Source organism: Xyrauchen texanus, chromosome 11, assembly GCF_025860055.1.
Source record: "Xyrauchen texanus isolate HMW12.3.18 chromosome 11, RBS_HiC_50CHRs, whole genome shotgun sequence".
Taxonomy (NCBI): domain Eukaryota; kingdom Metazoa; phylum Chordata; class Actinopteri; order Cypriniformes; family Catostomidae; genus Xyrauchen; species Xyrauchen texanus.
The window spans coordinates 36,514,897-36,541,349 of NC_068286.1; the positions used below are offsets into that span (position 1 = coordinate 36,514,897).

General features: G+C 38.4%; 1 protein-coding gene across 1 annotated transcript in view; it reads right to left on the reverse strand.

Annotated features, from left to right (window-relative positions):
• The window catches only part of LOC127652138 (short transient receptor potential channel 5-like), a 96,315-nt gene that overhangs the window by 27,943 nt on the left and 41,919 nt on the right, over positions 1–26,453 (reverse strand). Inside the window, exons 4-5 of the mRNA XM_052138198.1 lie at positions 7,384–7,720; positions 1,019–1,158 (exon numbers count right to left, since the gene is read on the reverse strand). Of these exons, the coding sequence (XP_051994158.1) occupies positions 1,019–1,158; positions 7,384–7,720 (477 nt within the window). The remainder of the gene's footprint in view (positions 1–1,018; positions 1,159–7,383; positions 7,721–26,453) is intronic.

Sequence of the window (26,453 nt, forward strand, 5' to 3'; positions counted from 1 at the left end):
CAACCAAGCACTTACAACCGGCCTTCAAAATAGGGAACTGGATGTGCAAACTGCAATCAGCACAAATTTTGTGGGCATGTTTGCGCCAATAACTGATTTACATTATTCTTTTTGTGAATCAGGTGTTAAAACAGTGCAAATAATATAAATAGCTTCAGTACATTCTTAAATAATTTCCCCAGATTGTTTTGAAAAACGATCTGATGAAAACTAAGTCAATCTCCTAATTTGATAAGTTAAATCAAAGTTATTTCAACAGTTTTGGATCTGGATTTGGTTCTTGTAGCTCCTGTGCCTGTAACTAGCACAGCATGGTGCAAGCAATGCCTATAAGTCATGGGTTTGATTTTTAGAGAACACTGATACTGATATAGAAAACTGTCAGTATGGAACGAGACCCATTCCCCCCTTCCCCCATCAGCACCAGCCCACAATTTCATGTTTCAGCGGGCAGAGAAATTAAGCTGGCTCTTCAGTGCCAGGCATGACTGAGCCCTTCTTACGTAAAATTCTTCTCTATACTGACACTAAGACTACAATATTAACTGACTCTAATACAGTAGATTCACCCTGTATTCCCATGTTCTCAAACTACCAAAATATAGAATAATAACAGATATCTAGACACATCTCACACAAAGTTATAGCTTGTGAAATACATGCTTGAGAAATTGCCTAAATATGTGGCTTGGACCATATTTATCTTACACATGTACAAATGCAGGCACACAGCCATGCATACAGAGTTGCTATGTTCCAAAACCAAGTTAAGACTTGATGATTAGGATACTGTCTTAGGAGGCAGCTGCCTCTAGGCAATAGGCATCAAGGCAGCTCAGGTTTTGGAACAGAGCTAGCCGTAGTGTTGAAGGCACTTGTATGGTATGAAACCCCTTCCGTGCTGGGTGACTAACACTGCTGCAGTGTGTGTGTGTGTGTGTGTGTGTGTGTGTGTGTGTATTCATGTGTGAATGAGAATGACTGAACCCAGTTTAAAACATGTACAGGAAGAGCTCACCTTGACATAAGCAACAATCTTGAGTGATATGGTGGCTAAATAGAGAGAATTCATGGCAAAGTCCATCAGGTTCCACCAGTCATGGACATACTCATTAAAACCACCATCCCACATCTCCTTAATTTCAGCCCAGATGAAGCCTATGAATGAAAACACACATGTACTCATGGGCATTACAGGGTGTACCAATAAATGCCATCTTTTGGTGGGTCACCAAAGAAAAGCATCCAACGATGCCATTACACCACTGTAAGTTCATCAGGAAACAACAGTGTTCACAAGTAAACTTATCAGTATCAGTATCAATTAAAGAGGTGAAACTTGTGATATGGCTGATATGAGTTCAAAAGAAGACCTTTGATAATTTTTATATTACAATCTGGAGCATGGGTCGACAAACTATGGCACGCTTGCCAGTTAAAATGTGATGAGACTGCAGTATACCCAACAGACTCACGCGTCACGAGTCAGAAGCACTTCACTTTCGGTAAATCATACAAGTAAACGCACCCGATTTGCTTCGGGTTACAGCCTGTATTACATGTTTCATTTGTTTCTTTTTTGCTTTCAGAAAAACAAGTGATGTAATAAGGAAAACACCATTATTAATCCTTGAGATTTACAATCCAGCATACAGGTATACATCCTTCAAATATAATTTGTAAAGAAAATAAATGATTAAATTAGAAAAATGCAAAATAGAAGCACTTTGAGACCACTTGAGTCACAAGTGGAACCAAACTTCGGAAACTCACATGTGCATGTTTTTTTTTTTTTTTGGGTGGACTTCAACAGCCATTGACCAGGAAATTAAAAAATGGCACTCATGTCAAAAAGTTTGCCGACCCCTGATCTAGAGCCTAAGTGGGCAATGCACTAAAACACATGATGGGTGTTAAATATACTATATTAAACATGAAAATAATGTAATAAAAAATATGTAATATAACAACTGCTGCCAACAGTTTCCATAATAATTACTTTGGATGTAAGTTATAATGGTTACACAGTAAACAAATTATTATGTATGTTACTGTGTTATTTACTGAGCATTAAAAAAACAATTGAGATTGAGATTCATGGGGAACTACCTTGTAGTTCCTTGTGCGTATAGTGTCTTTTAGATGCAAATTTAGATTGTCCACTCTGTTTTTAACGCACAATAAAAGGGTAATGGACACTTGATAAAACTTGTGCATTTCTGCGACTGCGGTAAAATAAATAAGAAATCAATGGCACACACACACTTAGCGACACACACACTGAGGGGACCTCAAAACTGAAGCAATGCTATTACTCAGACATTAATATTAGTAAACATGTAGCAGTAACTTTACCAGAAAACAAAAACTATTGAACACATATTGATTGGTAAACACAATATACCCTAATGTTCTATTAATTAAAGCATGACAACCAAGGTAAGCTTCAACAACCCTACCAGAAAACATATAAAAGTTTACATTCAAAAAATTATACCAAGAAAACAACTTCGCCAGTTAACAGTTTAATAGTCAACAGTTATAAATATTCACCCAGACTGCTGTCACACTGCTGCTGTCCTTAAGTGCAACTGACTGAACTTGCTTCCCCAGCCGGCACACACTCGACACAGTTTCTGGCCCTTCTTTTCTGAGCTTATGGGCACAACATAAACACGCAAGGACGAATGACGCAAGCTTGCAATTTCCTGCCAAATCCAATTTGACAGCTCAAAATAAAGAAATTAATTTAAGCTTACCGTAGTGAATAGGGGTAAGTTAAGAACAGGCTTTTCAACATTTTATCGCTCAATAATGGACATATGCAGAGGTGGGTAGTAACATGCTACATTTACTCCGTTACATTAACTTGAGTACATTTTTAGAGAAAATAAAATTTTAAGAGTAGGCTTAATAATGGTTACTTTTTACTCATACTCAAATAAATTGCTTACTTTTACTTTGTTACAATGGGCAATGTTCCTTTCATTACATTACTGGTTTTAATTAATTAAGTTTTAGAGATTTGAGAGATTTTTGAATGGGACTTTTAGAACAGCGCTTGCGCTTTGTCACTTCATGTCCAGTTCATGACAGCAGATGCACCAAGCGTGCCAAACAAACACTATCGTCGTGCAATGCCTTCATTTTACACCAAGACAAGCAGATATTTCAAGATTTGAATTGCAGCTTCAACTTCTGATAGCGTGAGCTTGTCTGTGCTTCTGTTAAAAGAGTGTATATCTCTATATTTTCACTCACAAAAGAGCAATACACAGCAGGCATTGAACATCCTCTTCAGGACGCATCTTTTTAAAGATGCCCTTCCGCACGTGTGTAGTTCCTGGATGCTGTCGATATCTCTCCAAGTCTGATGGTCATAGACGCTGCCTTGTGTGCCTGGGTAGCGATCACACTGAGGCAGCATTTATGGATGGTACATGTTCTCACTGTAAGAATATGACCATGGCAACGTTGCGGTCGTGGCTTTCATATCTCAAAGTGAATGCCACTTCAGCCGGCCCCCGCGTTACTCATCTTCCCACGGGATTGAGGACGACCCGGCTGGTGATGGAGGCTATTTGGGGATGGCAGCGGGATCGGTTTTGCCGGGTACGTCCCCACGAACCACCCGCCCCCGGCATGTTCGCTTCTGTCCGGGGTCGAGGTGAGTGCGGCTTGCCTCATGGCTCGCATCACGGTCAGCCTGCGTTCTCCCTTGAGCACCTTGAGATGAATGATGATGTCGCCCCTGCATCGGAGAGCATTCAGGTGTCTGATGCAGAAGACTCGACTGGGCTGCCACCTTCGGGTCAGCCCGCCCAGTCTGAGGCTGATGCGCAGATGGCCGACATGCTTTCCTGGGCTGCCGTGAGCACCTGGTTTGACTGGAACCCTCCATCCTCCCCACAGCCTTCACGGCTTGACGATTGGTACCCCACCCCCCAATACCTTTCTTCCCGGATGTACATGACGAGCTGACGAGGTCATGGAGGGCACCTTTCACTGCCCGGAACCGACCTCCTCGCTCGTCCACTCTCACTGCAATTGATTGTGGGGCTGCCCACGTGTATACGGAGGTCCCCCCGGTGGACAGAGCCCACCTGGCAGGATCGCCCGGCACTCCCCTCCAAGACCACCCTTGCACAGACCACTGTTTTCCGCAGACTGGGGTCCCACTACAGCAAGTGTCCAGACATGTCGTGGTCACAACAGACAACATCAACTGCCTATTGTTGCTGGCTGTATTCATTGCCCTGCGGAGGTTTCTCCCGCTGATTCGGTGGCAAGCACGTCTTGATCCGTGCAGACAGCACCACGACGGAAGTGTACACAAATCGCCAAGGCAGAGTACGTTCTCAACATATGTCACAACTCGCAAACCATCACCTCCATTGGAGTCAGCAGCGACTCAGGGCCTTCATATCCATTCATATCCTGGGCAACCTCAACACGACAGCAGAGAGCGGAGGCTCCACCCCCAGGTGGTCCAGCTGATTTGGGGCTGGTTCGGCATGGCACAGGTAGATCTCTTTGCCTCCCAAGACAATTTCCACTGCCCGCTCTGGTACTCCCTAACAGAGGCCCCTCTTGGGATAGGCGCACTGGCACACAGTTGGCCCCGGGGGCTGTGCAAGTACGCATTTCCTCCAGTGAGCCTTATTGCACTAGTGCTGTGCAAGATCAGTGAGGATGAGGAACAAGTCACCTTAGTGGCTTCTTACTGGCACACTCAGACTTGGTTCTCGGATCTCACGATCTCACGCTCACGGGGCATCCTCTGGCATCCGCGCCCAAACCTCTGGAACCTCCGCGTCTGGCCCCTGGATGGGACGTGGAAGATCTAAGTGACCTAGCAACTGCAGTCGTAGACACGATCAACCAAGCCAGAGCTCCCTCTATCAGGCAGCTTTATGACCTAAAGTGGCACATGTTTGCAAATTGCTATTCTTCTCGGTCTGAAGACCCGCAGAGATGCGCAGATCAGTCAGTGCTTTCATTTCTGCAAGAGAGGTTGGAGGGGAGGCTGTCCCCCTCCTCCTTGAAGGTGTATGTAGCCACTATCGCATCCCACCACGACGCAGTGGACGGCAAGTCCTTGGGTAAGCATGACTTGATTATCAGGTTCCTGAACCCTCCCCGGCCAAGCCTGTTCCACTCCTGAGACCTTTCAATGGTCCTCTCGGGCCTTCAGAGACCCCAACTTTGAGCCACTTGACTCAGTTCCTCAAGCCCCTCTCTTTGAAGACGGCCCTCCTGAAAGCGCTAGCTTCCATCAAGAGGTTTGGGGAACTGCAAGCGTTCTCTGACAGCGACACTTACCTGGAGTTCGGTCCGGCAGATACTCACGTCATCCTAAACAACGACCGGGCTACATGCCCAAGGTCCCTACGACCCCTTCAGGGACCTGGTCGTGAACCTGCAAGTGCTGCCCCGGGAGGAGGCAGACCCAGCTCTCGCTTCCTGGATGTTCTTCCTCCCTAGCCTTCTGGCCTGCAAATTCAGCGGAGGAATTTGCGGCCAGACCTACAACGAGCCTCAAGTGCTCTGTAATGGGGTAGGGCTCCACAGACCTAATTCCCTCTTCAGGCCTCCCTCACCAGGTAGGACCTACCACTGCGCCACTTCCACGTGTGGCTTGACAACCCATGTGACATATTGGCCACATGCTACCTCCCACCAGTCTGGGCAGGATGTGGTCTCCGCAGGGTCTTTTCCCCCTGAAAGAATAGGAACGGAAAAGATCGCCTTCCCTGACACATTTCATAGCGTTAAGATAGTCCCAGCCGCTTTATGCTCTATGACGAGAAACATAGAGAGAGAAAAGGCAGCAGCTGGCCAGCTTGCTGCCATGATAGTCATGTTGAATGTTCCCCCCTCAGGGGTGCTGGGAACCTAAGGTTAAGTGCAGCCCATACAGCTGCTTCTAGCACGCATTAGCTTGCTTGCTTCTGTGTCAGCTGTTCCCGTAACATGATCTAGTGCATGGCGTTTTTAAATGGGACCCTTTGAGTGAGTGACAGAAGGGGAACGTCATGGTTACTGTTGTAACCTCTGTTCCCTGATGGAGGGAACAAGATGTTGTGTCCCCCTTGCCACGACTCTAGACCCACCAATGTAAATGGCCAAACCTTACTCTTGGCTCCTCAGTGAAAAACCTGACTGACAGCTTCCCTTTATTCTGTCGGGCAATTTCTCATTGGCCATTGGTACAGAGGTACACAAGGCTCTTAAGAATGACCCCTTGTGTCACTACATTCGACACAACGTCTCGTTCCCTCCATCAGGGAACAGAGGTTACAACAGTAACCATGACGTTTACCCTTACAGTACAGAACTAATTATCTAAATTCTTTCTATACTGAAAATACTATAACTGAACTAAAAATCTATTCAGGACTTATAGCCATTTATAAAAGCATGATCTTGCTTCTTTTTACTCAGCATTTTTTATGATTGAGCCAGTGAAATATTGTTCACGTTTTTCACCATAATAATTACTAGAAACTGGTTTTCAAACTTCTCTTCTAATTGACAGATTTGTCCAAATCTGACAAGCATCCTTAAAGTGAGAGTTCAGCCATAAAATCATATTCTGTTATAGTTTTCCCACCCTCGTGTTGTTCAAAACCTGTGTGACTTTCTATATTTTGTGAAAACAAAAGATGTTGGACAGAATGTTAGACTGACAGTCTTAGTCACATTCCCTTTTCAAATATGTAGGAAAAACATGCAGTGAAAGTAAATGGTGACTACAAGTCCAACATTCTGTCTGACATTCTCCTTAATTGTGTTGCATTGAAGAAATAAAGTCATACAGATTTGGAACAACATGAATGGGAAAGAAAAAAGAATTTCCAATAATAATAATAATAAAATTATTATTATTATTCTGTAATACATGTTAAATGTGTATTATGTAATGGAATATTGGAGATGAAATGTCTATTTTATGTTACATATGAAAGTAACTAGTTACTCGCTACTTGAGTGTTCTTTTAATCAGATACTTTTTAACTCTTACTCTAGTAATTATTAACATCATAAATTTTACTTGAGTAATTATTTTTTTTCAAATTATTGTACTTTTACCTGATTACAGCTTTTTTGCTACTCAACCCACCTCTAGACATTTGCTAATTTTAACCCAAACAATCATCCATAGTGCAGCTTTAATGAAGTTTAATACTTTGGGTTAGGGGGTTAGAATAAACCGTAACCATATTGTTTGAGGAAAATCAATGCTGTGCTGCCTTGCATGCACTGTTATTATAAAATGTCATCATAAAAACAGCATATGTAAACACAATAGGCCTGCTTACCATCTAACTCAATATACACCAACTACACAAGCTACATCAACACAAACACAATCATACTCACCTAGCACCCAAGGTAGTATCATCCACTCCACCACAGTGGGTGGAGGGCCCTGCGTGTGTAGGTTGGTGCGCGCTATGTGCTGTGAGGCCAGGAGGAGGAGGAAGAGGAAGGTGAGGTAGGAGGCCGTGTGGCAGATAAATTTGATGAAGGGTTTTTTTATAAACTGTCCCAGCGTGCTTTTTGGAGCCAGTAGGTAGACCAGTGAAAAGACTGGGAAGAGCAAGCCGATAATGAAGCACATGACCAGCTTTACCGCCCAGTGGCGCCGCCGCCAGCCAGGAAAGCCATCATACCACAGTGTGGCCAAGAGCTGCTGACAGTTTGGCTGAGCCACAAACTGGAGAAAAAATAGAGACAGAGATTATTAAATGGAATTTAAGGGATTTGCAAATGCCCATGAATAATGGGGGCCATACGCACAAGGACCAATTAACTAGGACCAAAATGGAATTCATGAACATCTGACAAGAATCAATAATCTAGTAGTATTAGCATTGGGAAGTCTAATTCATTGTAGTGAATTGGTTTATTCTGATTATTTCAATTAACCAACTAAAAAAAGATTCAATGATTCATTCTTCTTTCAAAATAATGGACCCTTTTCAAATTTACAGGTTTGGAATGCTGAATAAACATTCAGTGGTGTAAACCTCTATAGCAGTTAATGGGAGATGACAGCAAATATCAATTTTGCATTCCCATGTGATCCAACAGCAAAATAAAACATGCACTTATTACATCATGTTTGTTTCCACAACCTTTCAAAAAAGATACAAAATTGAGAGAGATGGAGTGTAGATGCCCAAATGAAGCACCATTTAGAGACTAGATAAGTGTCTGTAATTGCATTTATTTAACAGAAATGGGCCTCACTATAGGCTTTAGAGAACAGACCAGTTCAGTGATTTATATGTCTGCATTTGTTCTTGATATAACCAGGTGCATTAAGTCATTTAGCTCTGAAATGTCACTCATGGTTTGCAGTTGAATAGGAATGTGGTGAGAGGAAGACGAATACAATTGCCAATAGCAAAACAAAATGCATCATTATTATTCTCAATCATCTTCAAAGCTGGAAGTGAATTATAAATGGAAAAAATTTAATTACTAGTGGATTGCTGTAGTAGTCTTTAAAAGTGACCGACCACTTGAAAACATCTGCTTAGAAGCAAAGCAAGCCAAGAATTGACTTGCCTAATATTTCATAGCATCGTGATAAGTTATCCAGTGACTGTAATGGAAAATGTTGCGTGGGATGACTACACTGTATGATAGATGAGTAACAGCTCCCTGAAATTTACAGTTCCCATTGTTGAGAATTTCCACATCACATCTGAGAAAGCAATGACTTCTGAGGCTGTTTTTACACTCAGTTTGATTGCTTGACCCAACTTCAAGTTGGATTCTACACCCTTTAAATGAACCTATCCTCAGACTAAAGATCGACAGATGTTATTTTTTCTAACTAACGATACTGATATTGATAATTTTTATGTCCGGATAACTGACAAGCATTACCAATTTTTCATTATTGTTTTACTTCTACTTTATGACTTATAATACCTATAACAATAACTAAATAATCATTAGACTACAACAGAGGTCGCAACCTTTTTGAAATGGAGTGTCATTTTTTATTTTCCTGGTCAATGGCTGTTGCTGACGCTGGGTTGGAAATCTCAAAGATTCATAGTGGTGTTTTTCTTTTTGCATCATGTGTTGTTCTAAAAGCAAAAAGAAACAAATGAAACACGTAATGTAGACTGTCATCTGCACAGCCTGACCAAAGCAAAGCGGGCGCGTTTACTTGCACGATTAACCGAAAGCGAAGCCCTACCAGCTCGTAATGCGCAAATGATTTGCACGTGCTGTACAAGTCTGTTGGCTATACTACAGTCTTGTCACATTTTGACTTTTTGTTTAGCCTCCCATTCAGCTCATGAAAACACGCTGCATGATCACGAGGAAGGATTACATCAAGATGTAGATTGGAATGCAGGTTTGGAATTTAAATAAATAAAATAGTCTATTTCTCTCTCACCATTGCTAGCATGCCACTGATTAACCCTCTGTCCCATAGGTTGCCGACCCCTGGACTACAACAATAAAAACATAACACTGATTTCAAAATATTTCATAATAATTATATTATATTTATATGCCATTATATTTATCCAAAGTTGTTTTTCTACCTAAATAGTTGCAAATGCATTGTAATATTTGTTTTAGGCTATGTCTAACTTAAGCTTAAGATGTTTTCTGTTTCTCACTTGAGAATTAATTAATACTGTCAAAATGCATTAACAATTCTTCATTATTGTTTTCTATTCTATTATTTCTATTTTCTGAATGACTAATAACTAAATAATAATATACTACAAAAACATATTCATTTTTAACATTTTAATAATAATAATAATAATAATAACACAATAATAATAATAATGTTATGTTACACTACGTTACGTTATACAGTATTATATTATATTTAATTTGTTTTCTGATCTAAATAGCTGCAACTGTCTTTTTATCTTTGTTTTAAGCTGTTTAAATATTACGCTTAAAATGATGTCTTTTTCTCACTTGATAATAAAAGAGTAGTGTAAAATGCATTAACAATTCATAATTATTCTTTTCTATTCTATTATTTATGCTTTCTGAAAGACTAATAACAAAATAATCTTTACACTAAAACAATAAAAACATATTTATTTTTAACATTTTAATAATAATAAAATTAATAATAATAATAATAATAATAATAACAAATATTTATGCCATTATACTTATCCAAAGTTGTTTTGTGACCTAAATGGTTGCATATTTATTTTAATCTTTGTTTCAGGCTATATCTAACTGTTAAGCTTTTATGTTAAACAAACATGTTTTGTGTTTCTCACTTGAGAATAATTGAATACTGTAAAATAAATAAACAATTGTAATTCTTTAATTTCATTTTTAATTCTGTTTTCTATTCTATTATTTCTACTTTCTGCCACAATAATAACTAAACAATCATTTGACTACAATAATAAAAACATTTTCATTTTGATCTCTTAAATAATAATAACAATTATTATATATTTTTTTACTACCCATACTGATATAGATAATTTTTTAATGCCCTGATAACAACATGCATTAATATTTTTATTTATTTATTTTATTTCTGCTTTCTGACCAAATAATGCCTATATAATCATTCATCTACAGCAACAGAAACTTAATTTTCATGAATATTATGTTTTTATATAATATTATATTTATACTACTACTACTACTGCTAACAGTATTAATAATTATTATTTTTATTAGAATTATCATTATTATTATTATTGTTATTATAATTCTATTTGATGCCATCATATGTATCCAAAGGTGTGTTTGCATTCTACGTGTTAGCATTTTTTTTTTCATCTTTGTTTTATGCTAGATATAACTATTACACTTATATGTTTAGTGCTTTTCACAGGAGAATGAATGAATACTGCTGTTTCTTGTTTAGTACAGTAGTGTGTTGTGATGTTGTGTGCCATTTATCGGTACCCTCAATATTAAAATTCAATAGCTGATAAACTAGAAAAGTGTTTTATATATTGTTCAAACCTTCAGTATTAGTGATCTGTCTCTACTCTAATTGTATCCACATAAAAAGCAGAGTGAAACAATCTGAATCAACTCTGCCCCTATCCACTAAACATACAGCCAGTCATTGGTTTCCCACAATCCCTCACTCAACCTCATTACATATATCACAAAAAGTCCCTTAGGGAAAGACAATCACCTCCACTTAATGAAGTAAGCTAATAGAAGCACATAAACATCAGGGAGGGGGGTTGGAGAAGGAAGAAAAGGACTCACAAATACATTTAGCAAAGAGCCTGAAGAAAGTAGATAGGACACAGTAATTTCCGTAAGTTTTTTATTTATTTATTTTTTAATGAAGAGCTGAGTGTTAGGATTGGTGAGAGTAGGTCTTTTCTCCATGCCTGACTTGTTGGTATTTCATCCCTGGTCCTAGGGTAACTCTGAGGAATAAGTTAAATCCCCTCTTCATCCATCAATATCAACACTAACCTTCAGGCAGCCCCTTAGCTAACAACACCATTCCTCAACCTCCCCACGAAATGAGACTGATAACATCCCAGCCAGTATGCACTGCTAGTAATGGCCTACGATTGTGTGGCTTGCATGTAAATGCACAGTGTCTTGTTTTTTGACCTGTGAGTATTGGTCTTGGGCAGTGGTGTAGTAGTGTCTGAAGAGGTGGGCATACTGTGAATTTATGAAGGATTTATGATGGTTAGGGATGCTTGTGCATCAGCATTAGATAGCATTAGATACTGGAAATGTCACGCCCCTTACTGAAATGGACAAAATGATTGGTTATCTAATATTCAATCACATCTGAAATAAAGGTTCTGATTAGTGGATCAGCTAATTCAGACTGTCTGTCTTGCCTGTGCCATCAGTCGCGCTCTCACCTCCTGCAGCTAAGTGCACATATAGAGAGAATCTCTGTACACTAAAAACAAAAACAAGAAACACAATTCACTCAGAGGTGCTGCAGCATCATGTTAGTAGATTGAAAAAGTTCTGGGTCAAAAGCTTACTCGTGGTTCTGACATTCATACGTATCATCACTTATTTTAGGTGGGCATGCGCAAAATCATAAGAAAGATAGGTGGGCATAGAGCATATGCCTGTGTATGCCCTAGACTACCCTACTGGTCTTGGGGCATGGATGGGTACAATGGCAGTGGATATTGTCACACTTTAATGCATATAAATGGACCCAAAAGTATGATAAAAGTAAGCCATGTAGCCTGTGCGTCACATTCAAAGTCTACTGAAAGCCTACAATAGGTTATTGATTCATACAGTCAGTATTCGATCCACTCCTAAGATGTTGTACATGCAGGACAATACAGTAGTTAATCCCAAACACTGGCTGTGTGAATGCAGCCTGTTTAAATTTAGCACTCAAAAGAGTAACAACCCTATTTACAGTAGTTGCAGTGTGTATGTGACCAAAAAGTGATAGATCTATGAGAAAGGTCAAAAGGTAAACTGCAAGACAAGTTATGAAGTAAGCTGTTGTTCGTCTGCCTTGTTTTGACAGAACGCGATTACAGAGCAACAGATGTCCTGTTCATGTTCTAGTTGCTAGGGAGCAGTATGCTAATGAAGACTGATCTCTGGCTCAGATAATGCAAAGAGTTTGGGCTGGCTCACTCTGGAAGAGTTACTGACTCTAATGCAGAGTCAAAGAATACATTAACTTCCTCTCACAATGTGCACAGCCGAATGATATGCATTTGACCTGCTTGAGCTGCATTGCATGAACTGCAGTCAGGTGATATGGGACATGTTCATCCCAATTAGATCAGGGTTTGATGATGGTATATACTATAAGATGGAAGAAATATGTCAACCTATAGAAATTCTGCAATCCTGTTTATGTCACAATGTATCTGTGGGGAGATATAAAGATCTTGCCACAGTGAGATCAAAATGGATTTTGGTCATACCACCCACCCAAAATCCCAATATACTTTAGGGCCAATAAACAACATCTGAATGTTTTCTTTCAAGCCATTTCAAAAGATTAGAAATAAAACTGCACTTGCAAGAACAGTGCACAGGGATTGGCGGCTTCTTCATTCTGCCGAATAACATAATTACCATTGTAAATTGGTGCCATTTGGGAGGAGTGTATGAGAGTCACACCAGAGTCATTTATAAGTTCAAAACTCTTCCTGTCATTAGCCAGTTCTTTTTACTGTAGAATTTGACTAAGAAATCAAGTCGTGCTGACATTGATGACTGGATCTGGGAGCTTGTCTTTTCTTAAACACTCTTAGATCTTCTAAAAATGACTCTTCTTCTAGAAAAATATCTCTTTAAATGTATAATGCTTCCCACATCCCTCTGAAACTCTCTGCTGTAAAAAAAAAACTTTGTACATCAACCTTTCTCAATATAACTAATACACAAAAATGCATACAAAATTGCATATCTGGCAAATACAGATAAAGCATACAGTTGTGAATGTAAAGTGATACTAAAGGTAAAAAAGCAACAAAAAGAGAGAAATGGAGATTTTATTTTATCCACGATTATAAAAACAATTGCGCTAATTTTTTTTCCCCCAAACCTTTGAAAAATCGAATTTGTTACAAATGGAAAGGATGAAGTCTTGTCAGACATCTTGAAATTCAATAAGAAATATTAATGTCTGTAAATGTACTGTTTCTTGTTGCTATCCATAAAATGTGGGTGATTTTTCTTACTCGACCAAAAAGAAAAGACATGGAAAGAGATTAAAGGTTATTCAGAGCATAACTGCTTCCTTTATATTAGCGGTTGAACAAGAACTATTTAGCTGCCACTTTGACTTTTTTGAGTAATGGAACTTGCAGACCAGACAGGGCATTGGGTACAGGCTACTTTAAGTCACATTTGTATGAGCTATAGGCATTTCAGTGGCATGTAGTCAAGTCAAGTGGTTTTTATTGTCGTTTCAACCATATACAGTTAGTACAGTACACAGCAAAACAAGACAACATTCCTCCAGGACCATGGTGCTACATAAAACAACACAGGACAAACCCAGAACCACATGAGACTACACAGACTAAATAACATACCTATATAAAGTACACGTGCAAACATGTGCAAAAAGTACGGGACAGTACAATAAATTACTAACAATGAACAGGACAATAGATACAGTAAGAGACAGTGCAGCGCTGACCAGTACACAGTAGTGCAAAAGATGACAGTTTCTAAAAATGGCAAATGTAAACATAACATAGTATGAGATAGTGTTCTATGCACATCGCAGTTCTTGAGGTAGCAGCCAGTTATAAAGTGACAATAATTAAAGTGCAACTCAGGACATGTGTGTGTGTGTGTGTGTCAAACCAGTCTCTGAGTATTGAGGAGTCTGATGGCTTGGGGGAAGAAGCTGTTACACAGTCTGGCCGTGAGGGCCCGAATGCTTCAGGACCTCTTGCCAGACAGCAGGAGGGTGAAGAGTTTGTGTGAGGGGTGTGTGGGGTCGTCCACAATGCTGGTGGCTTTGCGGATACAGTGTTTTTTGTAAATGTCTTTGATGGAGGTAAGAGAGACCCCAATGACCTTCTCAGCTGTCCTCACTATCCTCTGCAGGGCTTTCCGAAACGGTGCAAGTCCCAAACCAAGCAGTGATGCAGATGCTCTCAATAGTCCCTTTATAGAATGTAGTGAGGATGGGGGGTGGGAGATGTGCTTTCCTCAGCTTTCGAAGAAAGTAGAGACGCTGCTGGGCTTTCTTGGCAATAGAGATGGTGTTGAGGGACCAGGTGAGGTTCTCCGCCAGGTGAACACCAAGAAATTTGGTGCTCTTGACAATCTCCACAGAGGAGCCGTCGATGTTCAGCGGAGAGTGGGCTCCTAACTCTGTGATCTCCTAAAGCCAACAACCATCTCTTTTGTTTTGTCGACATTCAGAGGCTCTATACCAGTCCGTTAGCCGCTGCACCTCCTCTCTGTATGCGGACTCGTCGTTCTTGCTTTATCGACGAACTTGATGATGTGATTCGAGCTGTGCATTGCTGCTGGATGTACTGGAATTATGCTCTGAAAAGACAGTTTCTGCTTACGTTCCCAAAAACAGAAAATGAAAACAATTGTTAAAAAAAACTTGCCTACTGCAAGAGTAATGTAAAGTATTACTAGTTGCATACTGCTGCCATCACTTTATCATGATGTAAAATTAAATTACAAGTTCATATATTGACAAGACCTTAGGCAAGTGTCATTCTGCCTATCGTGACTGTTGTATTGTATGAATTTTGAATACTTATTTTGCATTGTAGTGTTATCTTAGCTTTAAAATTAACAAAAGAGCTAGTGCACACTGACAATAAGGTTCCATTTGTTAACATTAGTAAATGCATTAGGTATTGTGAACAAACAATTAACCATATATTTGTTACATCATTTATTAATCTTTGTTAATCCTAGTTAATAAAAATACTTTTTTTCATTGTTAGTTCATGTTATTTCATAGTGCATTAACTAATGTTAACTAATACAACTTGATTTTAAAAATGAATTAGTAAATATTGAAATTAACATTAACTAAGATTGATAAATGCTTAATAAGTATTGTTTATTATATGTTAACTAATGTTAACAAATGGAACCTTATTGTTAAGTGTTACCAAAAATGTTAACCTAAAACTTTACATCAAATGGTAAAATCTATATTACCTGGATTAATTTAAGTCAAAAATATTAATTAATATTACTAAATCAACCTGACTACATTACACCTGACTATATTACACCAACGAAACAAATTTTAAGGATTAGGTCAGATAGAAATAGCTCCTTAAGGTAACAATAACAGTTTAGCACTTTTTTTATAGTGTAATGGCTCAAGACCAACATCAACTTATTCAAACCCCTCGTCTCTAATCTTCCTTTCCCCATCGTCCCATTCTCTTTCAGCCTCACCCTTTCCCCTAATAAGCCTTCAGCTTGCTCAGTTTCATTTTGCACAGTTTGGGTCAGATGTGATTTAAATGCTAATTCACAAGCATGCCAGTCCCCACAGCTGCATTGTTGCTGCAGTGTCATTGCAATTCTGTAGTGCCTAGGCAGCGTTCCAAACAACAGATCACAAACGCTGTTAGCAGGATGTCATTCTCTCTTTATCTGAGCATGAGTGACCTGGCAGATAATGCAGCCCAGGCTCAACTTTTGCATGCTACTACCTGAGCCAAAATACTAAATCACAAAATAAAAAATGATTGATCTCAATTCGGACCTAGTTTACAGATCAGTGGAGTAAACATTAGTTTCATATTGTTTCATTTAATGATCTGTGCAATTATATTACATTGTAAACATTCACAGGCATAATTATGATTACAAAAGAATGGTTGGGAATGAGATTGGCTCTTTTTCTGAGCTCATTGCTATTAAGACATTGAAAATGCTGATAAGCAGAGGTTAAATTGGGCCGGAGCGCAGCTCCGCCTCCTCAGGTCCACAACACACCCTGCCGGAGCTCAGCTCCGTCTCCTTCAGCACCAAATATTGTTATTCCACTTAAATTATATTTCATCTCCTGACTCCTGGCAAATACATGGCATATACATGGCATATGAGACAAGACTCATAGAGCAAGACTACACAGAGACACCCAGGCTACATGGAATTATCAGACGTCATAAATGCATTAATCGCTGGTTCAGCACCCCGCCCACATCCATCAAGGGAAAACTGTCACTACTCTAAGACAGCGACGTTACTATGGAATCCCGCTAACGGCTAGAGCGATCGAATATAAAAATAGCATGTAGCTAGAACATGTTATATAACTAAAGCATGTTAGTTTACATGTTAAATGAACTACTAAATAAAGAATAGCATCAGCTGCATGAGCATCTAAAGTAATATATTGATTTTTAACAGTTTGCATATAATGTAGGTGCACGACAGTGAGGCCAGACTGCTCCTGTCTGTACATGAGCCCATTATTATCCCATTTACCTAATATTTATACACATATTACACAGAAGGAAAGGCTCCTCATTACCATGGTTAGGTCAGTGTGCTAGTCTTAAATAATAGTAATAATAATAATAAATGAATGTATTTATGAAAAATAAATACTAGCTGAAACACATCTTGAAACTTTAAACTGCCACTGTTGATGTCTAATAAATTTTACCTTTAGATTATTTCATTTGAAACTGAAATATTTTGTCAAAATATAACAGTTACTTTTACTGTAAAATCCTGAAACAAATTTGTAAAGGTGATGTGTGTAATTATTAATATTTTTAACTATTTTGGTAAAGGGGCCACATCGGGTTTTAAGTAGTGCATGGGGGGCCACATTGTAATGCTTTTGAGATACAATGTTCTGCATTGATTTGGTTTTTGTAACTTTTAAGGCCAGAAATAGTTGTGTACTCAATTTTCTGAAGTGTATCTGTGACTAATGGGACTATTCTGCAATTGCCTAAAGTATTATATTGCTCTCAAAGATAAATACTTTTCTATCAGGCATTACAAAACTCAATAAAGGCGGAGATTATATATTTTTTTCCAACTCTACTTCCCTGTTAATTTGTTATTCAGTTTTACTAATAATAATAAAAAAAAACTTTATAGAACGTTTAATGTTTCTTGCAAAAACGGGCGAGTTTACTCTTTTTTTTTTTCTTTACCCGTTTACATGCTAAAATTGTCATGATGCGTTTCTCCTCGATGGTTTTTCAACACTCAACAGAATAACACAGGCTGCATTAATATGATAAATAATTACTGCAAGAGTTACATTTACATACAGGTGCGAAGGGACTTCAACGTTTCTAAATTTTACAAATAAAAAATACATTTAGCTACATATTCGTCTCTGGCTTGCAATATTTTCAAACATGTTCCTTTCATACATTTTACGAGGGTGAAATCCATTGCCTGCCTGTTAACATTCAAGATAAAAAATTATAATAAAATAAGTGAATTGTAAAGTATTTGTCTTTGTTTGAATAACTACTCAACCCTACCTTACACATTAATACTGGAAAAACAGCCCCATTCATTGTCATCCCAAGTCATTTTACGGCGGGATTTTGAATGATGACCATTCACGTTAAATAAGGGCTCCCCCTCACTACAAAAGCCAATTTAACCACTGCTGATAAGTGTGTATCAACATACAATGGATATGGTGTCTTATACATAAAGACAACAAATTGCAAATATATTAAATGAACTAAAGGATATTTGGAAGCATTATTACAAAAATGTAGCAGCCATCCAAACTAACTACTACACCCCATGGACAAAAGCACAGTACAGTATGAGACTATTTGTTAATAGGGTAAGAAAATAACCTTGGTTTTTCTTTTATTAAGTTTATTTTTCTTAGTCCTTTGGCAAATAGTTTTTTCTTGTTTTAAGCAAAAACATGGCTAAATCTCTCTGAAAACAAGACTTAATTTCTCATGCAATATCCTGTTTTAAGGATATTTAGATATTTTGTTTTATTTTAGATACTGTAGATGTTTCATATTTCATATTCATATTTACAAATTTTGTGATTAGAAGAATTTCTACTATGTTGTGATTTTAAGGGGTTACCATCATTGTGAAGAGTGAAGATTGTGCCTAGGTTGAAGACCAATACAGTACATTTTAATTAATCTAAATATTGCTTTATATGTGGAGCAATTACTGTACTAACCATAGTGACCATCATAATGATCTGTAGCATAGTTGTGACCAAGTTGCTCTCAGTGATACAGGGAAGGGTGTAGTGTTGGTAAGTCCGATTAATTTCCAAGAACTGGTTCTTCGGACGGGTCGTTTCAAGTAATTCTAATTCTAAAATCCCAGTATCAATGTATTCAAGCTTAAACATTCACATATATTATTATTACCTTTTTCAATTAAGTTACAATAAGGGTGTTTATTTTCATCAGTGTTTCACTCTGTGATCCTTATCAAATATGACTGACAAGTACTGATTACGTCTTGGAAAAGTTTCCTATATTACATTTTTTGAATGCCAAATTCCCAATGCGCTCTACGTCCTTGTGGTGGCATAGTGACGCTTCAATCCAGGTGGCGGAGGACAAAACTCAGTTGCCTCCTTGTCTGAGAGCGTCAATCCACGCATCTTATCATGTGGCTTGTTGAGCACATTACCTCGGAGACGTAGCGCGTGTGGAGGCTTCACGCTATTCTCTGCGGCATCCACACACAACTCACCACATGCCCCACCGATAGCACGAACCGTGCATTATACTGTCCACGAGGAGGATAACCCATGTGACTCTGCCCTCCCTAGCAACCTGGCCAATTTGGTTGCTTAGGACACCTGGCTGGAGTCCCTCAGGATGCCCTGGATTCGAACTTGTGACTCGTAGGAGCTACCAAGCCCATGTGACTCCAACTCGTTCATTTCGAACTCAGTCTCAGGGCTCAGGCTACTAGGTGTCTGTATTTAGCGTAATTTAATATGTTGCTGCTATTTTAGAAAGTTAATAAAATTCTGATTTATTGAAAATGTCCATCTGATACAAACACAACTAAAAAAACTAATTTTACACCATAGAGTAAAAATGCTAATATTTTAAAATAATTATAAATAACAAAAACTAACAACATTTTATTCGGCTACTGCCATTAATCTCTCAACACATACTATAGAAAGCCCTCTGAAATCCTCTGCAAACTTGACAGTTTGTGGGACCAAAGTCCGATTCTTTTTGAGTCAGACAGTTCGACATGCTACGTAGCCAGTACGAATAATTCAGCTGTGCATCTTGCATCATCAACCCGGAACTAATGTTCGATTTAGTTTGATTTTGTAAAACTGCTAGACCGGTTATAGTTGAAGTCAGAAGTTTACATACATCTTAGTTAAATACATTTAAACTCATTTCACAATTAATGGCATTTAGTCATAGAAAACATTCTCTGACTTAGGTCAGTTAGGATCAATAATTTATTCAAAGAATGTGAAATATCAGAATAATAGCAGAGAGAATGATACATTTCAGATTTTATTTCTTTCATCACAGTGGGTAAGAAGTTTACATGCACCTTATTAGTATTTGGTAGAATTACTTTTAAATTGTTTAACTAAATACTTTGGGTAGCCTTCCACAAGCTTCTCACAATAAGTTGCTGGAATTTTGGCCCATTCATCCAGACAGAACTGGTGTAACTGAGTCAGGTTTGTAGGCTAAATTGCTCACACATGCTTTTTCCGTTCTGCTCACAAATTTCAAATTGAGGTGAGGGCTTTGTGATGGCCATTCCAATACCTTAAGCCATTTTGCCACAACTTTGGGGTGTATGCTTGGGGTCATTGTCCATTTGTGACCGAGCTTTAACTTCCTGACTGATGTCTTGAGGTTTTGCTTCAATAGGGGTCCTCAGTGTCAATAGGGGTCCTCAGTGTCAATTTTTTTTTTTAACCCCCCTGGTCTGTGTGATTCTTTAATAAAAAATTGCTTAGATCATTATCGTCTTGAAATACCTTTGATTTTATTCCCTAAGATGTTCAACAGCCTTAAAATGTAACCAGAGCATTTAAAAGCTTAACTTAATTGAGCTATGTTCATAAATTGCAGCCAGATATGATAGAGAAATAATCAAGAACAGGAACAATGGTTATATTCCTGACTGAGCCCTACAGAACACCAGTTTAGCACATATTAACAGTGAAATCCCTGTGCTGCACTGTATGACAACTTTCCTTTAAGCAAACATGCTGTAAACACTTCCTCTAATTTCCTCTGAAAGGAATCAGGACAGGTTCAGTACATTCTCCAGGGCACAATTCTACAACCTGTACACTCACTCGCTCACCAGCAAACCCACAGCACAGATAAAAATAACTACTGCCAGTGATAGAGTATGAACGAGAGGGAGAGATGAAGAGATGGAGGCGGAGGCCAGCGATAAACTGAAAGATGCAGAAATGCAAGTTTAAGACTCCAGATTCCAGAGATACGAATAATCGCTCACAGCCTTTTCCACAGAGATCCTCTGTCTCTGTTGGTACTGTAGCATCAAAGAGGAGAAACAACAAGAAGAGGGAACAAACGGGATAGCTGAGGAAGTGAAAAAGTCAAAAGCCTTGATGAGACAGAAAAGGGAACAAATTGGTGTACTATGACTTTAAAAAAAAAAAACAACAACATCAAAAAAATGTGAATGCTTGATTCTGATTGGTTCATGGATGTTCTAAGGTGTGGAATAATTTTTTAAGGAAATGCAAGGCTATGAACTAGATCCTGGTCTTGACTGCATAACTGTTCCATATCACTTTGCCAAATTATTTCAGTTATTTCAAAGAGCCCTACAGGCTACCACATGAAAATATCAAATTAAAACAAAGACATTGGTTAGAGTAAATTGGTTAAGAACGTCAAAACAATGTCTAAAATATCCAACATATATTTCAATTTCATTTTAAAAGAGCCCTCACGCTCCCTCGTCTCCCCCACACTTACAAACACTCACACACACACACACACACACACACACACACACACACACACACACACACACACACACACACACACACGCGCGTGGCGTGCGCACACTTAGACTCGAGTCGCAACCGAAAAATAGAGCCGCACTCCCGCGGCTTGATCAATACAACAATTTAGATTATCCAAAATAACTTTTAATGTTTCAATATATTTCGTCCTAATCCTCACATATCTGTAATGTAAAACACCGCGCTTCAGGTGTCTTTCACTTATAACGTACCCATGTCTTAATGCCAGAGAAACACTATATCTTTATATGAAAGTCCTAATTCAAAGTAAAATGTTATTTCATTAGTCATCTCCATCTCATGCCGACTGCTGTTGCATATGGTTACAGAGACGGATGTAGTTCCCTCAACATGAGATCTTGAGGCCACGACTTCACATCGCATGGCCACAACATAAGGATGTCGTTCTCTCAACATAAGATCTCGAGGCCACATATACAGGTCCTTCTCAAAAAATTAGCATATTGTGATAAAGGTCATTATTTTCCATAATGTAATGATACAAATTAAACTTTCATATATTTTAGATTCATTGCACACCAACTGAAATATTTCAGGTCTTTTATTGTTTTAATACTGATGATTTTGGCATACAGCTCATGAAAACCCAAAATTCCTATCTCAAAAAATTAGCATATCATGAAAAGGGTCTCTAAACGAGCTATTAACCTAATCATCTGAATCAACTAATTAACTCTAAACACCTGCAAAAGATTCCTGAGGCTTTTAAAAACTCCCAGCCTGTTTCATTACTCAAAACCGCAATCATGGGTAAGACTGCCGACCTGACTGCTGTCCAGAAGGCCATCATTGACACCCTCAAGCAAGAGGGTAAGACACAGAAAGAAATTTCTGAACAAATAGGCTGTTCCCAGAGTGCTGTATCAAGGCACCTCAGTGGGAAGTCTGTGGGAAGGAAAAAGTGTGGCAAAAAACGCTGCACAATGAGAAGAGGTAACCGGACCCTGAGGAAGATTGTGGAGAAGGACCGATTCCAGACCTTGGGGACCTCATGGAAGCAGTGGACTGAGTCTGGAGTAGAAACATCCCCGCATTCCCCAGGTCAAGCCACTTTTGAACCAGAAACAGCGGCAGAAGCGCCTGACCTGGGCTACAGAGAAGCAGCACTGGACTGTTGCTCAGTGGTCCAAAGTACTTTTTTCGGATGAAAGCAAATTTTGCATGTCATTCGAAATCAAGGTGCCAGAGTCTGGAGGAAGACTGGGGAGAAGGAAATGCCAAAATGCCTGAAGTCCAGTGTCAAGTACCCACAGTCAGTGATGGTCTGGGGTGCCATGTCAGCTGCTGGTGTTGGTCCACTGTGTTTTATCAAGGGCAGGGTCAATGCAGCTAGCTATCAGGAGATTTTGGAGCACTTCATGCTTCCATCTGCTGAAAAGCTTTATGGAGATGAAGATTTCACTTTTCAGCAAGACCTGGCACCTGCTCACAGTGCCAAAACCACTGGTAAATGGTTTACTGACCATGGTATTACTGTGCTCAATTGGCCTGCCAACTCTCCTGACCTGAACCCCATAGAGAATCTGTGGGATATTGTGAAGAGAAAGTTGAGAGACGCAAGACCCAACACTCTGGATGAGCTTAAGGCCGCTATCGAAGCATCCTGGGCCTCCATAACACCTCAGCAGTGCCACAGGCTGACTGCCTCCATGCCACACCGCACTGAAGCAGTCATTTCTGCAAAAGGATTCCCAACCAAGTATTGAGTGCATAACTGAACATAATTATTTGAAGGTTGACTTTTTTTTTTGGGTATTAAAAACACTTCTTTTATTGGTCGGATGAAATATGCTTTCCTATCTCAAAAAAAAATTTTTTGAGATAGGAATTTTGGGTTTTCATGAGCTGTATGCCAAAATCATCAGTATTAAAACAATAAAAGACCTGAAATATTTCAGTTGGTGTGCAATGAATCTAAAATATATGAAAGTTTAATTTTTATCATTACATTATGGAAAATAATGACCTTTATCACAATATGCTAATTTTTTGAGAAGGACCTGTATAGGCATTGTGCCACCATATAAACTGTGCATGCTGGCATGTGTAACCGCTATAGAGCTGTACAATATATAGCACCCTAGAGGAAAAATGACTTAGTGCAAACCAAGAGCCCAAAATTCCTCTGCAAATGCCATTTTGATACTTTGAATTTAATTATGAACAATGCTGATGTATTATTTATCCATTTATATGAGGAAATCCCTCACAAATCATATTTAATCTGGACGCCAAGCATCAGAATAACATTGAGCAAACCATAGTAAATATTTAATTTAAAAATTAAAGTATTATTGTAGTTGAGTTGTCCAGAACAGTGTTTTCCTTAGCTTTTGAATTTGTTTTATTCAAATTTGAGAAAATGCATGAATGTCACAACAGCACACATCATACTGCAAGTCAAGTATTGCATAGTATGCAGAATAGATCATTAATTGTACACACAACTGATTGTAAATTGTGAAGCTGAATGGCAACTACACAGCATTCCAAAGTTAGTGCAGTGGAAAGAGGTTCAATCAATACATAAGAGGATTTAATTTTAATAACAAAAGCAAAAAAGTTATATGATATAATAAATTGCTAAAGTTGATGGAGCAATGTAAACTTTTAAATACGTAGCACAACCAAACTGACATAAGGTTGCATTTCAACTACACAAGGTTACAAAGGAACATTAGTTTTAAACAGCATAACTTAAAAAGTTGCTGCATCTTAATTACTACACTGTATTAAATCCACAATGCGTTATGTCAAAGGCTAGGAATATGTTCACCATTTAACTTGAATGTGATCATCACGGGCCGCCGTTAAAAATTAATTGAAGACCAATGTATATTTGAATACAGGCACATGATTTCCATATAAATACCCAGTTCTTTGGATTTACTCATTATTAATAACTATGCAAATATATACAGCGAACAGTTGCTAAAAGCGTTAATAAATGAGCAGACACATGTAAATTAACTTATCTCACCAGTTATGTACACTGTGCAGATAATTACAAGCTGCATGGAATACCTGGATGACCTAAACTTGCTAAAAATGTGATTCAGAATATTTTATACCACAATCCAATACTTTACTTTTATTACCATTGCCTAATGAACCAGAAGCAATATCATCCACAATTCATCATGACTCATTATATGATCAGAATGCCAAGAGTTTAAACACAAAATAAAATTAAAAAAAGGCAAATTAAAAGTATTTTTTTTTTCAAGATGACAACAGAACACCAATTGCTGTATAAAAAATGCACATAGCAAGGTTATGTAACAACAACGTATCATATTACAGAAATGTTATTGTTGCATAAAGTGAACGTTTCACATACAATTTAAAAAAAATTAGGCAACATTCAGTGTATGCACAGTAAGCAGTAAACAGTAAGCTAAAGTATTAAATTCCAAAGCCAAAGTACATTGCAAACAGTAGTAAGGTACGTAACAGCAAAACAGATGGCAAGCTTGACACAATACGACTGTAGTGGGTGAAAATAGCAGCTATTCATGTTGTCAAATATGTATCATCAACTTTTATGCATTAAAAACTAAGATACAGTTTTGTCTTATGGATTGTTTCAAATCCCTTGCCACTAAAACATCCTTTTGTATATAAGATGTTGAGAGCAAGCTGCTTGTCAAAGAGACACTGGTGTGCTGGTTAATGTATGCAGTCCCTGTTATTCTTACAGAGGGAGATGAATAAATGACATGGAAAGGGAAGCGCGTGTGTGTAGAACAGTAGAAGCAGACAAGCAATCAACTGAAACTCCAGTTCACACACAAGCTACCGAGGATATGCCTGATCTAACTGAAGCCAGAATGTCATCTTTTTTTTTTCCTGCATGGCTGAAATAAGCCTCTCTCTCTCTCTCTCTCTCTCTCTCTCTCTCTCTCTGCCTCTGTTTTCTGTTACCTCTTTCCCCTGCTCCTTCCTTCTTGCTCAGTCAGATTTATATCAACTTATATCAATATTTTATGGGGTTATAGTTGATTGCAAAACATCACACGTAACAGTGCAGTATATGAAATCATAAATAGGATAGGGTTAGTGTTCACAGGGAGCTTTTATGTATAGACTGATATTATGATTATTTAAAGGTATTGTAAGCTACTTTAGCCATTTTGCTAATTTCAGCCACACTCTCTCTCTCTAAAACCCTTCCCTCCAAAGACATGTCAGCCAACCCGATTTAAAAACCTGTAGGTGCAAATTGATTTGTTGGATAGACTGGTTAATGTTTTGCTGTTTACAAAACATAGGGCTGTTAAAGAGACGGGTTTGTGGTATTAAAAAAATACAGGTGCTTTTTTGTCCTTTTTAGGGGCTTGATATTGTGAATCATTGATTTTCCAGCCCTATCTTATGACAATTGCGTGACTGTGGCAACGCTTTTGCAAAATTATATGACATGGTTCGTAACACATTACGCTGTAGTTTTGACTCATGTGTCTTCTTGTGTGCTCTGCATGACACACACCCTGGTCCTCGCAAGTGCAATTCTCTATCAGTTGAGCTACTGCACAATTTGAGCGCACTCAACAACAAACTTGTAAATGTAGTTGTTCATGTAATGCAAACCTTTAAAAATATCACCTTACAAGTCATGCACTTTAGTAAAAGTATTTGAGAAAACAGCCACGATACATTCAACAAACCACTTCAAATTAATTTAGCAAAAATGCAGGTAATCTAACAGAAAAATGCAGCTTTAGTAACGTGATTCTATGAGACCAGTTTGTAGTTTTCATTGAATGGAAAAGAGCATCTCATACATTCTGCCTATCATCTCCTTTTGTGTTCTACAGAAGAAAGAACACCATAAAGGCTTGGAGTGAGTAAATTATGACAGAATTTACATTTTTAAACAAATTCAACTTTAATGGTGCAATGCTGTTTTTATAATGAAATAACACAATTTTGTTGAACCCAAATGGTTGGCCTAGTGTTTAACCACACT